We start from the raw sequence: 17757 nt of genomic DNA, 5'->3' as shown, positions 1-17757 counted from the left end.
CAGATTTCACTCCAGATTTGGACGCTTATTTAGTCTGGACGATATCCGATCCTCAAAGCTGAAATAATATTTTGATGACATGCTTTAATTGGTCCGTGAGAGTAGATCATGGAAAATTGCATCATAAGAGGCATAAAATCGCTCCATGCTCCAAATTTGAAAACTATAGCACGTGCTAAAAAAAAAAAAATTGAAATTTTTTAACACGTCCAAATATAGCAAGTACAACAGCGATATATACAGCGATTTGTAGCTATGATGAATAGGCATTGAATAATGAGTTGGGAAGGTGAAAAAAAAACTTTATCATTAAGAAATCATTGCGGCCTCTTCCAAGTCAAGGTATGGTTGAGCAGGCCAAAAAACATGGCTGTGGCAGATTCCAGCAGGGTTACCAAGAATATGCCTTAAGACCCCAAAGAGAGCAGTGACTGAGGATGTGCCTGATTAAGGAGATAATTTTAAAAGGATGTTATTAAATATGGATATAATTAAGGATATAATTCAAAATGAGTATTTTAATTAACCCAAACACCCAATATTCACTCATGCACTTCCTTGGAGTTTTCTTTGTATGCATGCAAAGTTTCAGGCTGCTGGGTTTTATAATTTTGGAGTTATGGAGGAGACACACAAACACACACATACACACACACTATATATATTGTTGCGGATTCGTGCCCGCCGGCGTGCGAACGGCCACGTAACTCGAATCGCGGCACGTCGCCCACCGGACGGTAAATCCAGCCGTGACCCTCTCGGACTAACGCCGGGAACCAGTCACGGGTGGACCTTTCGGCCTCACCACGATCGTGCCAATCGGCCCCCCGCGTGGGATAGGGTTGCTCGCCAAATTCGACCTACCTAAGTACCCACACGGAGGGTAGACTGGGCGATCGCACCTCGCCGCAGGTCGACTTCGGACACGGGCCACTTTAAGCGACCCGTTCCGTACTATCGGGATAACCGAGCGGTGTTATCGTCGGCCTCGACGGTTCGATTAATTATCGGGCGTATTCAGCCCACTACCAACCCTTTACGTGAAGTAAGATGGAGATTCAATGAAAGAAAAGACGAAGCGAAACGGGAAAACAGTTCAACATAATTCACATTTATTTCGCGATGGCACACGGAAAGCACACATATACAATTACACCAAAAGCAAATGTAAAAGGAGAAGAAACACACAATATTACACAAAAAGCAAATATAAAAGAAGAAGACAATGCAGAGCTATCCGACTACCAAGCACACGGCAACACTTATACAATTTTACTTCACAGACGGCGCCGACAACACATATACCCAAAGCAAAAGAAAAGGACCACCCTCAAGGATGAGGCGGGCCTGGGGCCGAGACAGCGTCGGGCCTACCCGTCTGATGATGAGACGCAAAGTGGCGGTGGCGCCCCAACTCCGCGAGCCTCGCGGACAGTGTCTGGTAGGGGGTGGGAAAGGGGCCCCCTTGTCGCACTATCTCAGCGCGGGGGGGGAAACAGGAGGGGGTTGTTGATGCTCGTGGGAAAGGAGGATATCTCCCTGTCTCGGGTCCCGCGACGAGCGTCTCCACCACGACCTCGGTCATGCCGCCGGCCTCTCCCTCTGCAGCTCCCCGAATCCCACGCGAGCACCCCCTCGACCGCCTTCGCCGCCGCCACCTCTCCACAGCTCCGTCCAATCGCCCTCTCCTTCTCCTCTCTTGACTCGTCCCAACTCTTCACTGGCTCCGCGAACTCCCAACCGCGAACTCTTAACTGACTTGACTGACGAACGCAGCTGCTTATATGCCCCGTGGCCTCGCTCCTTCACCTTCGACCCTTTACCTCCGACCCTTCACCTCTAACTGGCTCCCCATTGGACCGAGGCAAAGTGGGCGTGAATGCTTTTTGATCCATGAATTTGCATATAGCGACCACACTCCAACGTACCTGGAGGCAGGGCCAAATCGCCCCACGCTCACCGATAGGACGGAACAGAAGTGGGCGTGAGTCGTTTTTGATCCGTTTTCTTCGGAAAGGCCGGCGCTTTTGCACCCCTGCTCGGTGCGCGCCCTGCACGAGTCCAGTATCGGTGCCCACAAGCGGCGTGGGAATGACGGTGATGCGATGGTTGCGAGGGCGAGTTGTGACGGTAAAGGTCGTGGCTGTTGTTGTGAAGCGGCGTTGCGGTTGGTGGTTGTTGTGTGATGGCTGTTGAGACGTGGTTGGTGGTGGTAGTAATGGCGGCTGGACCAAAATAAAGATAGTAAAAGAAAAACGGCTATCTAAAAGGGTCGCAGCCCGCATAAATGACATTTATTCCCTCTAAACAACGGGTTTGGGCCTAACTACACATACACTTACACAGATATCTCACCTAAGGGACCTGAATGGTGGTTTGTGAATTTCGTCAACCACAACACTACCCCCTCCCCTTTTTACAGACTCGTCCCGAGTCGTCAAATTCTCGTGTGCCATCATGTGTAGTTTTCCCCTAGTACATTTTACCTACGGATCCCTGAGTGCGACATTCATGGTATTCGTGTCCCCAAAATAAATAACCTAAGGGCTGAGTAACTACCTAAACAAACTCACTCACACGGACGACGTAAATAAAATTGCCGGCGCTAAGACAAACATGCCGGGGGCGCACTCATATTTACAGTACATCTTAACCTTAACTTACAAATTTTACACGAAACCATGGCCCAGGATCAATGAACTCTGCAAAAAGAAAGCAGTTAGCAGGGAGCCAGGCTGCTCGAATGCAGTCTCTGGCTCAAACAATGCAGGTGATGGGGAACGTGGCCGGCTGCTCACACGCAGTCCAAGGCCTTCCCTTTTGAACTGAACGCAGTGAACCACAACGGTGCATGGGCTGCACAAATGCAGTCTCCGTGCCAGCTCAAGTGGCACACGCAATGAGCACAACGAATGTATGGATGAATGGTTTGAACTGAACGCAGTGAACCACAACGGTGCATGGGCTGCACAAATGCTGTCTCCGTGCCAGCTCAAGTGGCACACGCAATGAACACAACGAATGGATGGATGAACACAAACACGGTGCACGGTAAAACACCCCACGAAATGATATGAATCGCCCTCACCGAACTCCGCGCCATGAATCGTCTTGCAAGAACCCCCAGGCCGTGCCCTGATGACCGGTCGAGGGCAGCGTCGGTCTCGCACACCCGCTCGGGCGCCCGCGACCAGCGCTGGCCAACGCGCCCGCTCTGTGTGTGTGCCAACGTGGCCGAAGCTGTACAACATGCCCCTGCCCGATCGCAGCTTCGCCGGCCATAGACGCGAGGGGACGTTTGCCGTCCACGAGGACTGAAGGTATGATGTTATGGTGAATCCACGCACAGACAGTAAGATGTGTCTATTCGTGCCCGGATCTGTATGATAACAAAGTCGCAAGTGGTGCACGGGTATGCCTTCGAGCACGTTCTGTACAGTGCGCGTGGATCCGCCATTACGCACGTGGCCAGCGCTCGGGTGATTCTGCTATCGTGTGCGTGGGACAAAACCTGATCGATGTAAGTAGTCCAGCAATGGGTTGAAAAGTACGTGCTGCCCGTATCATGCACAACGTGGTGGGGTGTTGTCTTTCTATTATCGGCCTTGGTACGTGTTCCGTGCCGCGTGGGTGTCATGCTGGGTGTGTTTCCTGTGTTGTGGAAAACACCATGGGGTGGAAATTACCGCTGCGAGTGCGTTTGGCAGGCTGTGTTTTGTACGGAGGGTTGTGGGTGTAGTGCCTGCTTGGGCTTTCCTGAGGACCCATCTCACAGCGCATGGTGCACGTGGCTCAGATTTACCTCAGGAATAATCAGAAAAGAAGAGTAGAAATGAAATGAAGAAGAAATGATGTAAGCAAACCTAGCTATGAGATCCTCACAACGCATGCCCCTGTTGTCCCGCGAGACAAAAGGCAAGGGACTATCTACACCTAAAATAATGGAATAACTGTCTTGGGACCATTATCTGTTGGATGCATGTGGTTCCGAGAACCGTAACAATATATTTAAAGAAGAAGAAGGTGCTTCCAACTAACTGTAAAAAAATGAGATCGATTCATCTAATTTGAGCAAAAACGCGAGAGCAGACCTGGTCTAAGGCAACGTTTCGCCATCTTCGTAGCCGGCTTCATCATGCACAATTGACAGGCATATGTATATATACAGCATATATATATATATATATATATATATATATATATATATACATATACATATATATATATACATATACATATATATATACATATACATATATATATACATATACATATATATACATATATATATACATATACATATATATATATACATATATATATATATATATATATATATATATATATACATATACATATATATATATACATATACATATATATATACATATACATATATATATACATATACATATATATATACATATACATATATATATACACATACTGAAACGCAAAAGAAACTTTCCACCTTTTAAACCTTCAAATATCAACAATAACACTGCGTGTAGTAAATGTGTGAACTTATTTGTGGACAACAGTGTCCTCACTGTCAGACAAAACGGTCACGGATGGTCACTTGAACCTTCAATGGTCACTTCATAGCACAGCTGTTGAACAGCCGTTTTGACTGTCAGTAATTAGCCAAGGGGTACAGGATGATTTTAATGACCTGCACGTGATGTCTTGATATTGGCTTTAAAAAGGCCAGTGCAAAATGGGCATTTCAATCAACATGCCACGATTGTCAAGGGATCAACGGCAGTGTGCTTTGGACATACTGCAAGGCGGATTGAGCTACCGTGAGGTGGCACGTCGCCTTGGCTGTTTACACCAGACAATATTGGCCCTGGTGGACAGAGACACCCTCCACAACTCAGCAGATAACAGACCTCGATCAGGGAGACCAAGAGTCACCACTGCAAGGCAGGACAGGCAGATGGTTCTAAGTCAGATGGCTTCAGACATTGAGGACTGAGTGGGACAGAATCCAGCAGCAATCCATCCAAAGACTGGTAGACAGTATGCGCAGACGATGCACTGCCTGTATTCAAAACAATGGTGGCCACACACGCTATTGAAAGGGGACTGACATTGCACCCTGTGCTGTTCTGTACTGTAGATAAAACTTATGAGATGGTGTAGCTTGGTCAAAAACTTGACGTCATCAATAAAATTCCAATGTTTCAATTAGCAATTGTTGATTTGTTTTATTTTTAACTGTTAGAATTTTATTACATTTCAAACAAGTGGTAAGTTTTTTTTGTATATATATATATATATACAAAACGTCATATGTATATATATATATATGTATATATATGTATGTATATATATATATATATATATATATATATATATGTATATATATGTATATATATGTATGTATATATATATATACATTGTTACGAATTTCAGTCTCCCCGGCGTGCGATCGGCCACGTAACTCAAATCGCGACTGCGTCGCCCACCGGAATGGACAATTCAGTCGTGACCCTCTTCACACACGCGCTCGTGTGGAGAACCTATCCAGTCCAAATCCGTTATCCAGCCTAACCTTTGTCCGTCACGGGATCGGCAACATTCACCGCAGGCGTTTCCGGACCGGGCTTCACTCCCGCAAGCGTGCACGTGGCGGCCTCGTGCGCTGCACGGCACGAACCTCGCGCTCGCCGCTGGGTAAATCCGGCGCAGTCCCCAAAACAGTTACGGCCGCAACCCGGCCTTTGTCCATCTGTCGCCGTCGTCTCCGTCGCACTCTCGCGCTCAAGCTCCATTCCACACACGCACTCCTGTGTGTCACGAGACACACACACCGCGCCATTTCACTCACACCGGGAGATGCGGCTGCATCATCCCACCGTCATCTCCCTTACACACAGCGACCTCACACACGCTGTCCCTTTCACAAACCGTGCTTCATTCACACCCGGAGTGCTGGGAAGCACGCACTCCGGCACACTCGTGACCACACCACTCACACACGGGGGCGCACTCACACCTTTCACCACACACACCGGGACAACCACGCCGGGGATTCGCGTCACCTCTCGGGCTCCCGGGGCTTCCACGCTCCCCAAGCTCCTCGTGCACTCGTCCGCAGCACTCGCCCCCTCGAACTCGCTCGACATGACCGAACCCACCTGGTCGTGATCAGCTTCAAGGGAGTACAGCGTCTCCCTCCGTTCCCGAAGGAGGCTATCCAGCTGCTCGCACCGGGTCACCAAACAGGCCGCCAGCTCCCCCTCATGGTCCTCTACTACCTCCATGTGTGTGTGCTCATCTTTAACCCCGTCTTTATCGTGCATTCTCTCCTCTATTTTTTCTGTTTCTTTCTGGCTCCTTTTTCCTTCCCATCTGAGTAGCTCTTCCTCTCTGAGCCCCATTCGCTGTTCGTTCTCCCTCCGAAGCTTTTCAATCTCCGCTGACTCCAATCTTGCTCTCCGTTTTAGTTGTTCAATTTCAAACTCACATTGTTCTTGTTTTCTACCCCCACTGTTCGTCATGCTTTTCAGCCTCCAATCTCATCGTTTCTTTCAATTGGCTCATTTCATTCTTGTGTTTCATTCGCTGTTCTTTGTCTATATCCTCGCACTCCAGCCTCGCCTTTTCTTTCAATTGGTCAACCTCAAATTAATATTCTTTTTGTTTTCTATCCCATTGTTCCTCTCGTTCTTCCCTCTCCTATCTCGTTGTCTCCTTCAATTGACCGATTTCTCCTTCCTGCTTCATTCATTGCTCCTTCACTTTCTCCTCGTACTCCAACCTATTTTTTTCCTTTTGTCGTTCAGTTTCAAATTCATTCTCTTTCAGTTTTTTATTCCACTGTCTCTCTTGTTCCTCATTCTGCAATCTCGTTATTTCCTTCAATTGGCTGATTTTCTTCTCCTGTCTCATTCCTTGTTCTTTCCGTACTCTTTCTTGTTCCTCATTCTTTAATCTGGCCTTTGCTTCCAGATGTTCGATCTGTACAGTGTGGTTCTTCAACGTTTCATTCTCCGTTCTCTTTCGTTCCTCTTTTTCTCTCTTTGGTTTCGTGTTCCAGTATCTCATAAACTTTTTTTCCATTTTTTCCTCACTCCCTTCATCCCTTTCCTTGCGCATCTCATCCCTTTTCCTCCTCATCTCATCATACTCCAAGCTTGCTTTTTCTTTCAATTGTTCCCTATCTTCCTGTTCTCTTTTTACCTCTTCTTCTCGTCTTCTTCTGTCCCAAACGCCTTGTTCTACCTCACGCTCTCGTTGTTTTACTTCCAAATTGTGTTTGCATTCTCTTTCTTCCAACTTATGGATACTCAATTTTATGTTCCGCATTTTTCCCTCAAGTTCTTTGACCTGTCTTGACTTTTCCAATATTTTTTCCTTTAGTTGTTTTAATTCCAAATCGTGCTTCCTTTTTTCTTTCTCGAGCTCAGTTGTCCATTCTTCCTTTAATTGTTTCTGAAGTCCGACAATGTCCGCCTGCCTCGCCTGCCTTGCCCACGTGGTTTGAAACGGTTGTTCGGAGCGCTCGCCTCGTGTCGTGCCGTTCGTTGCGCTACAAATGGCGGCCCGCTCACGCCTCGTGCCGCGCTGAGGTTCGATCGCGCCGCCATCTTGCGACTCCGTTTGCCGGTAAAGTTCGTGCTCAGAATATGAGGGTGAGCTCCCCCATGGATTAAAATTACAAGTACCGTACCGGGCCATGGATTCTACATTACCACACATATTCATTTCTACCCCCGGCACCCACTCGCCTTGAAACTCCATCTTATTTCTCGGAAGAGAATTAATTTAGATTTGCTCGTAATTTGGGGGGAACGGGGGGGGGGGGGTTGCTTCGCACACCCCTGGTCCGATCCCCGTAAATTTTGTTGGAGACCGAGGTGGATTTGAATCCCACACTCCTGTACACCAGTGTTACGAATTTCTGTTGGAGGCGGGATGGATTTGAATCCCACTCCCGGACACCAGTGTTACGAATTTCTGTTGGAGGCGGGATGGATTTGAATCCCACTCCCGGACACCAGTGTTACGAATTTCGGTCCGCCCGGCGTGCGATCGGCAACGTAAGTCAAATCGCGATTGCGTCGCCCACCAGAACGAAACAATTCAGTCGTGACCCTCCGTGGAACTACCGCCAGGAGCTATTCACGGGTGGGTCTTTCGACCACACCACAATCGTGCCAATCGGCCACCCACGCAGGATAGGGTTGTTCGCCAAACTCGACCTACCTAAGTACCTGCGTGGGTAGTTAACCGGGCGATCATACCTCGCCGCTGGCCAGCCTAGGACACGAACCGCTTAAGCGGTCCGTTCCGTGCTTCAGGAATAACCGAGCGGTGTTATCACCTGCCCCGACAGACGTGATTATTTACCGGGTGCTTACACCCTTCTACTAATTCCTTCCGTGATGCAAGATGGAACTTTCAAACAAAGGAAAGGACGCAACGAAATGGGGAACAGTTCGACAAGTACATTTATTCCACACTCAGACAAGGCAAGCACGTATTCACAGCCATACAGTAAGAATGCAATTTACAAGCAATAGTTACAACCGAATAAAGCAATGTTTATTTACATGCACTTAAACAATTCTACTTTAGAAGACACGGCGCCACAACACGCATTCAAAGAAAACCCAAGAAAAGACCCCTCATAGACAAGGGAGTCAGACTGGGCCCGTGGGCCCAATGCGCGTGGAACCTGGATGAGCGGCCAGGTCCACGAGACCGAAGGGTCCTACCCGCGTCCCCTGTCGCGATAGCGGGCAAGCCGCGATGTCAGCGTAGCTGCGCCTGGCTTCGTGCCCCTGGCGTGGTCAGCGAGCTCTCTCCGGCGCTCCCCATCTGCCTTTCCCGTCGGCTTCGAGCTCCGTCTCCCGACTCGACTGCCCCGCCGACACTGCAGACTTGACTTCTTCTGCCGACACTCTGCCGCTGCCACTCCACTGCTCCCACTTGGTTCTTGACTTTCTGCCAATGTACTGCACACTTTTACTTCCCGCCCCGAGCTGTGCCATGCTCACGCCCATATAGCCCGGGGGAGGGGCGTATATGTAAATTTCTGGATCACAGCGGGTTCTGAGGCGGGGCTATGCCACCCGATGCTCAGTCATTGGACGGATGAAAAGAGGGCGTGGAGCATTCCTGATCCGCTTTTTGAGGCGAAAGGAACGCATTCACAGCCCATAGCATGACGTGTGGTAGAAAGGCGGAGGTGGTGGGAGTTTGGTTGTTGGCGGGCGTCGTTTGAGAATGGAGGTGAAGCGATGTTTGCGGGATGGAGTTGTGGAGGTAAAGAGGCGAAGGTGGTGGTGTTTGTGTTGTTGGGGTATGATTGGTCCAAAATAATGATAGAGATAAGAAAAAGGGCTAACTCAAAGGATCACAGCCCTGTGAACACGGAAATTCCCTCTAAACAATGGTGGGGATATCTAGTTACACAATTACTTATCATCATAACTGATCTGAGGTCTTTTATGGTGGATTGCGAATTTCCACAGCCGTAACAATATATACATATTTATATGTATCTTATATATTATTTCCGAGTTTGTGGTTTCGTGTCGCGCTATCTTCAACTTTGTTCTACGCTCGAGTAACGTGATATTCGGCTTACATTATCTCAAAGACCATATGAGGTGCATGGCACAAAAATAAGTAAATAAAATGGTTCTGAAACAGTGAAATCGTATTCTACTTTCTGCATTAAAGTAAAATTACTACTGATACTCTGCATCAGTTACAGCCTGGTGTTGGCGTATTGGTTAGGGCAGCGGCTTTGGATCCAAAAGGTCCGAGTTCAAGCCCCGTTGGGCCACTGAATTAATACACCAGGGGGTTGACTCAGCCTGTCATCCTTCCGAGGTCAGCGAAGTGAGTACCAGTGTATGCCCCGGTTAGAATAGGTGTACCATATCCCTGTGTGTCGTAAGAGGCGACCAGGGTTGCGTCAGGAAGGGCATCCGGCGTAAAACCTGTGCCAAATCATAATGCGGATCATAACGGATGATCCGCTGTGGCGACCCCTAACGGGAGCAGCCGAAAGAAGAAGAAGAAGAAGACTCTGCATCAGTTCCTTTCTCAAACACGCCCACCCCAACATGTCGCGCAGAGCGTGGGTTATGCTCGTATATATTATGTTGTGATTATTAAGACATTAGGGGATAATGGATAAATCCCCACATAGATGATTCTCATTTATTTTCAGTATATATTTCACGTGAAATCATTTTTTTTTTTTAGATCACATTGTATGATGGATTCCAACCTGGGATACCAGCACCACAAGCCAAGAAGCCAAATGGGAACAGCAAACAGGCCAACCATGATTTTGTGATAAATATTGTTTTAAACTCTGAATCTGGAGGTAAGCCAACACACTTTCATGGCATCTCAAAGGGAAGAATAAACCAAATGAATCTTTGAAACCGAAACAAACAAAACTAGAGGTGGAGCACTCGGGAGAGTGCAAAACCTCTGCCGCCAATACTGCTGGGTCACTCAAGTGAACCTTATATCTTCTTCTTCTTCTTTTTCTTTCGGCTGCTTCCGTTAGGGGTCGCCACAGCGGATCATCCGTATGATCCGCATCGTGATTTGGCACATGTTTTACGCCGGATGCCCTTCCTGATGCAACCCTGGTCGCCTCTTAGGACACAGGGATATGGTCCACCTATTTTAACCGTGGTATACACCGGCCCAGTATACTGGTACTCATTTCCTTCCTGACGCAACCCTGGTCGCCTCTTACGACACAGGGATATGGTCCACCTATTTTAACCATGGTATACACCGGCCCAGTACACTGGTACTCATTTCGCCGACCTCGGAAGGATGATAGGCTGAGTCAACCCCCTGGTGTATTAATTCAGTGGCCCAACGGGGCTTGAACTCAGGACCTTTTGGATCCAAAGCCGCTGCCCTAACCACTGCGCCAACACCAGGCATGTGAACCTTATATCTTATTCATGAAATATGATGTCAACAGTGCTGACAGAGTTATAGTTCTTTTCTCCAACATTTTTTTTTGGGGGGGGGGGGGTTGGAAATCACTGAAAACTTGTAGAAATGCAAAAAAACAATTTTTTTGGGGGGTTGGAAATCAATTAAAACATGTAAAAATGCAAAAAACATTTTTTTTCTCAAACAATTTTTTTTTTGAGGGGGGGGGGGTTGGAAATCATTTAAAACATGTAGAAATGCAAAAAAAAAAATCTTTTGGGGGGGTCACAATTTTTTTTTGGGGGGGTTGGAAATCACATAAAACATGTAAAAATGCAAAAAAACATTTTTTTTCTCAATTTTTGGGGGGTTGGAAATCACTTAAAATATGTCGAAATGCAAAAAAAAATTTCTCTATCTCTTGGGGGGGGGGTAATATTTTTGGGGGGGTTGGAAATCACTTAAAACATGCAGAAATGCAAAAAAAAATTTTTTCCTTTTTTTGGGGGGGGGGGGGTGACAATTTTGGGGGGGGTTGGAAATCACTTAAAACATGTAAAAATGCAAAAAAAAATTTTTTCTCAAACAATTTTTTGGGGGAGGGGGTTGGAAATCACAAAATATGTAGAAATGCAAAAAAAAATATTTTTCTCACAATTTCTTTTTGGGGAGGGGGTAACAATTTTTTGTGGGGGGGGGCGGTTGGAAATCACTTAAAACATGTTGAAATGCAAAAAAAAAAAAAAAATTCTCTAACAATTTTTTTTGGGGGGGGGGACCAAGTCCAAAATTTAATGGCATGATCCTTGGACCATACCTAACCCCCCCACTAAGTTTCGTCGAAATCTGTCGAGGAGTTTTTCCGTAATACTGTTCACAAACAAACAAACAAACAAACAAACAAACAGAAAGGGGTGAAACCAGTAACCTCCGATCTTCGATGGCGGAGGTTAAAAAAGACACTACCTCGAGATTCCAGATTCAGAAAAAAAAATTCCATTCTGAATCGTGTGAATTCAAGTCCCTCCCTCTGCAGGTGTGGCATGCCGCCCACCTCATGACGTCACCGGATGATTGTGTCATCGCGTACACATGACGAAGGCCGTATATGTGCACAGGTAGTTGAACTATTGCGGAAGCGAAGCTTTCCTGTTGGTGTTGTGTTGTTGTTTTTCGATTGTTTTTTTTTTAACATACGCCGTGTTTTCGCTTCGAGCGTGTGGATTGTTCGTTGTAAGGACGATGGAAGATTCATTTTAATCGAGGTTCGATCGTCAAAAGTGTCTCCATCGGTTTTTATCGATATGTTTTCAACTTGCATTATGTCGTCGCGGAGAGAAGTACTGCTTCCACTCATCCTCACGTTCGCCCTCACCTGCCTGCCCATTCGGCCTTCCCTCGTCCACACGTTAAACGGTGAGAGAGCACGACCGGCCCAGATGATTATATGAACCGCGCAGGTAACAACCGCGCAGGTAACAACCGCGCAGGTAACAACCGCGGGACCTCGGGAAACATCCATCTCGTGCTCCCTAACTTCCCGCTCCTCGCATTATTACTCGCCAAAGTAGAAAGTTTGTTTCTGTCTTGCAATGGAGGAGATGCAATAGCACGTTAATGATGACAAGAATATCATATATTCTATTAGAATGATATATAATATTATAACAACTTTTATAATGTCAGACTTTTCAATGTCATGCCGAGGTTGCACATTGTGTTGTTAAAAAAAAATTAAACTGTGTGAGTGTTGCTTGATTTCACAGGTATGTGTACACACACACACACACACACACACACACACACACACACACACACACACACACACACACACACACACACACACACACACACACACACACACACACACACACACACACACACACACTGTGTCCATATAGTCCTTGTGCAACTTTTGATTTACACATGAGAGAAACAAACTTAATGGTTTACAAAAGCAGACTTCAAAAAGTTTATCTGCAGCGAACTGACTATAAGAGAGCCGTTTGTGTGTGTCGCCATTTTTCTCATGGATGGCTGAACGGATCTTTGTCAAACTTTCAGAGGTTCATCAGTGAGTGTCGAGCAGTGTTTTAGGCAACAAAAAAGTTATTTTTATTTTAATCACTCGATAGTGCCTAAGCCTTTGTTGCGATATTCAATGATCCCAACCCAATTCCTTCTTGGGTGTCGGGAAGTGTTTTAGCTCCCCCACAAAAAAATGGACCAGGCAACACCGGGCACCCCTGCTCGTACTCAATACAGGTCAAATGTTATGTCTGGTCAGGACAAGTATGTGAGCATGCGCCAGAGCAGCGCGTCACTGCTTCCACTTTCTGCCGGTACTCTAGGGACCTCCGTCTGGCCATTCCCATCTCCTTGAGATACTGATCAACCTGCTGTAACCACGAGGCACATGGTTGGGCCTCCTCCACTCGCTAGGTTCGCTCGCTGAGAGAACCTCTTGGCTCATTTTCCTGATGCTGATCCTGCTCACATGTCCATACAGCCACAGCTGTCACAGACTATGCAGGTCGCAAATCTCATTTCAGTCTCAGCAACTGCTCATGGACACAACGTCCGATCAGTGATAGCAAAGGATTCTCTGAAGAGACCTGATCCCAAAGGAATCAAGTCTCCATCTCAGACCCCTGGTCAGAGTCCAAGTCTCGTATCCATAGAGCAAGACTGGAAGCACCAAGGACCTGAAGACTTGGACTTTCGTCCTCCTGCACAGGTACTAACAGTACCATACCCCATGATCCAGTGAATCCATGACTCGCCAGGCCCGACCCAGACGTCTATTGACCTCTGACTCACAGCCAGCAGAGACATGAATATCACTGCCAAGGTAAGTGAATCTCTCCACGACCTCAACATCCTCACCACAAACAGACACAGACAGGACAGCAGCATCCAAGATGTCATTGAAAGCCTGGATCTTAGTTTTGACCCAGGACATTCATAATCTCAGTGGCTCTGACTCCTCAATCATCACCTCGAGGGCCCCCCAAATGATATCCAGAGTCTCCGCAAAGATGACTGCATCATCTGTAAAATCAAGATCGGAGATCTTGACATTCCCAAACAAACACCACAGCTTGATCTCACTGACATCCTCCCTAAAATCCAGTCCATACAAGTGCTGAAAAGTGTGAGGGCTAGTACATACCTCCAGTAACAACTGGAAATACGTGAGATGTTATCACCTCATCTCACAGCACTCTCAGTACCAGAGTATAGTTCAGACATCATATTGATCAGTTTTGGTGGCACCCCACAAAGTCCAAGAATCCTCCAGAGGGCATCCTGATTCGCTGAATCAAATGCTTTGCAGAGATCAACAAAGGCTGCAAGCAATCCCTGCTGTAACTCTCATCTGCATTTGGTGAGGACCCAAAGAGGAAGGATACGCTCAATCGTTGACCTCCTTCGTGTAAAGCCTGACTGCTCTGGGTGCTGGTGCTCAAGCAGATGATAAGGAACACCATCAATAATTATCTGCGCAAAGACCTTGCCTGGCACAGAGTAGCGTCACCTCTTGGTAGTTGTTGCAGTCCTGGCAATCACCTTTCCTTTTCCAGAGATGGACAACAAGGCCCCTCTTCCAGTCAGTTGGGATGATGCCTGTGTTCCAGGCAGAGCACAGAACTGCATACAATGACATGCAAGTACATCATTTCCACCAGCTTTGAGAAGTTCAGCATGGATGCCACAGATTCCAGGAGTTTTACCCCATTTCAACTGGTTCACTGCAGCCTGTGTTTCCACAAATGAAGATGAATCGTAGTTGATTTGAGGGTCAGCAATGGGGATAGTAACACCCCTGACATCCAACTCAACAGCTGGTGGAACAGCCTGGTACAGCCACTCAAAGTAACAAGCCCAGTGGGCCTTCACTTCAGACTCCTCTGTCAAGAGCCCACCACACTCTGCTCTCACTGCAGTATAACGAGGGACAGGCTTGGAAGAACGCAATGCGCGAATTCCCCGATAAGCAGCACGAGAATCACCTGACCACAGGTGATGCCCTACCCCCTCACAGATTCCTCGCACAAAGGCCTCCTTGTCCACCCTAAGCGCACGTACAGTTTTACGCCCCAACTCCCTGAACAGCTGAGCTCTGCCATTGAGCCTGGCCCTGCGACTCTGGTCAATGGTATCCAGTGTCCCTTGAGAGACAAAATTCTTCTTTGCCCTACGGTGATTTCCAAGACATCCACCGGCAACATCGAGGATGGTGTTCTTGAAGGCACTCCACAACTCTTCAGGATTCCTGAAAGTACCCAGACCCCCCAAATCTCCACTCGGCTTGTTCGCAAACTCTTCAGCTACCTTCTCATCCTTGAACTTGCCAACATCCAGCCTAGGCTGGGATGGTTCCATTCTCCTGGATTTAAGCTGCAACTTCAGAGTTGCTTCCACAAGTCTGTGGTCAGTATTGAACTGATCACTCTGATAGACCCTGCAGTTCTGGATCATCCTCCAGTGGACATCAACGAGCACATTGTCAATCTCTTTTGCCACACCACCAGCGTTGGAATATCAAGTGCAGCGATGAGCCTGTGGGTGCTGAAACCATGAACCAGCCACCCTAAGCCCATGACTTCTTGCAAAGTCAAGGAACTTGGTGCTATTCTGGTTCATAGTTCCAGACCCATGGGGACCAACACTCGTCTCAAAACCATCCCTATCAGTTCCAGTCGATACATTGAAATCCCCCAAGCCGAGAAGAGTATCTTGCCTGAGGCACTGATCAACCACAGACTCGAGCGTGGCATAAAGTGCGTCCTTCACGATGAGATCACTCGCCTCAGTCAGAGCATATACAGAGACCACGGAAATGACACTCATGGAGTGATGAATCCTTTGTCTCATAATATGGTCTTTAACTGGTGTTACCTCAATTATCATTTGAGGAAACAGCTACAGCAACTACTTGGGTGTGGCAACCATCAGAGCGACCAGACCAATCGTTAGTGTAACCACCCGCCATGATCTCACTACTATCCGGTCTTTGAACCCCAGAGAGTGCTGCTATACCAATGTCCAAACGCTTGAGCTCAGATGATAACAGAGACAGGTAATCATCCTCTCTTAGGGATAGGACATTCCAGGCACTCACCTGAAGGGACCACTTCAGGTTAACCCAAGGAGCCTGCCGTTTGGTGGATGACACCTCAGCACCACCCTAACATACACTACCATGATCTGACCCGGGAAGGTTACTCCGTAGTTTTCCTCCTGTTATCAGAGTGGGGGTCCTGAACGTTTTGCCGAAATCCCATCATCTAGTGAGCTGCCCTGCGAAGGGCAACTGCACAAGAGGTACTCCCACGGAGTGGGTTTTCAGATTTCTTTCCGCTTTTCTTGTGGTTTGCAGAATGAATGTTTTTACGGTGGCCAAGGTGCAAATCCTGCCACCAATCTCCTAAAAAAAAAAAAGGTAACCCAACTGCAGGAGGACGTTTGCAGACACAGTCTGCACTAGAAATGGATGGCCGTTGGTTCAGAAGGAGCTCCTCTGCCCCTTGACAAGTTTTGTTTTTCATCCTTCTGGGTGTCTATCATACGCCTCCTTACCAGGAAATCTGGTGGGGGAGACGGTTAAGTTGCCGCCAACCCGGCCATGAAGCGGGTTCGTACAGGTTTACATGGTACCTGTAGCAAGTCACAGATCTAATCTGACCTGCCCTGACAACGATCTGACATTTTTTTATGTTTCATCATATAACAGCCATCTTTTGTAATCCATTGTTCAATCCGATTGTCCGACTTGTTGAAAAGTTTCTGCTGAATTTCATTTGTAATCCTCGCCTGTGGTTTTGATGAGTAAACGACAGTTTTAAATCGCCCCTCAAAATATAGTCCAATTGGGACAGGTCAGGCGAACAAGGTGACCATGAAATTTGTTCACTTCTAACGATCCATTTGGTTAGGAAACATAATTCAAGAACTGTTGCACACTCGAGGCATAGTGGCAGGGAGCCAAGTCTTGCTGGTACAAGGTGATATGAGAAATATTTAATTGTCATAGTTTTGGAACAAAGAAATTCTACAACATTGCAAAGTAATGGTCACCATCAACTGTTGCTTCTTACAAAGACAAAAAAAAGAGAAGACCAATGATGTGCGACTCCTTGAGAGAATACTACACATGGCTTGTTGTGGGTCTCTTTAACATTGCCAGATTTTGTGATGTTTTTATGTCCCCCAAGTGTGGTAATTGTGGTGGTTGACTTCACCACTGATGTAGAAGTTGCCTCATAAGAAAAAGTCAACTTGTCAAGAAACCCAGTGGAATTGTGGGTTTAACAACATTAATGATGAACTATGCTTTCATAAGCCATTTATAGTTGGTTTCTATCATGTGTACATCAAAATGTTGAAAAACTTCAAAGGTGCACAAGGACTTTATGTACCGCGTGCGTGCGTGTACGTGCGCGCGATATATGTTTACTTACACGCACATTGTATTTGTCATCCCCGCAGGCAATCACGAGAGTGATTTGTGTCGGCCAGTTATTGCTACCTTCACTGACCTTTCTCTATCTGGGGAAAAATTGATTCGACAGTTGGTCAACCCTTTTAGTGACTGTCCAAGAGCATGCTGTCGTGAGCGTGAATGTAACTCGATTGTTGAAGAAAGAAAAAGCAACGGTGATTTAGTATGCCAGCTATGGAATTGTGGAAGTGCATGCAAAAATGTAACTACTGCGGGAAGCATCACGAGACATTTGAAAAGGCCTCAAGAAGATCCGTCAAAGAATGTGCGCCAGAAGAGGTCAGAAGATGGCGTGCATAAAAGTCGATTCCCTGGTGAGTTTTGAA

At 46.9% G+C, this 17757-nt stretch overlaps 1 protein-coding gene across 4 annotated transcripts in view; it reads left to right on the top strand.

Moving 5' to 3' along the window:
• The first annotated feature begins 12018 nt into the window (after positions 1 to 12018).
• The window catches only part of LOC147031443 (papilin-like), a 69927-nt gene continuing 64188 nt past the window's right edge, over positions 12019 to 17757 (top strand). For 2 of the 4 annotated variants that reach the window (XM_085863248.1, XM_085863237.1), the window contains exons 1-2: positions 12019 to 12342; positions 17419 to 17745. In XM_085863248.1, the coding sequence (XP_085719374.1) occupies positions 12231 to 12342; positions 17419 to 17745 (439 nt within the window). In that variant the 5' untranslated portion in view covers positions 12019 to 12230. The remainder of the gene's footprint in view (positions 12343 to 17418; positions 17746 to 17757) is intronic. The other 2 variants (XM_085863227.1, XM_085863218.1) reach the window with 1 other exon arrangement.

Source organism: Eptatretus burgeri, chromosome 2 (genome assembly GCF_056783735.1).
Source record: "Eptatretus burgeri isolate ZD-2024b chromosome 2, Ebu_testis_v1, whole genome shotgun sequence".
Taxonomy (NCBI): domain Eukaryota; kingdom Metazoa; phylum Chordata; class Myxini; order Myxiniformes; family Myxinidae; genus Eptatretus; species Eptatretus burgeri.
The sequence above is the reverse complement of the archived record's forward strand: the minus strand, read 5'-3'. Positions and strand labels throughout refer to the sequence as shown.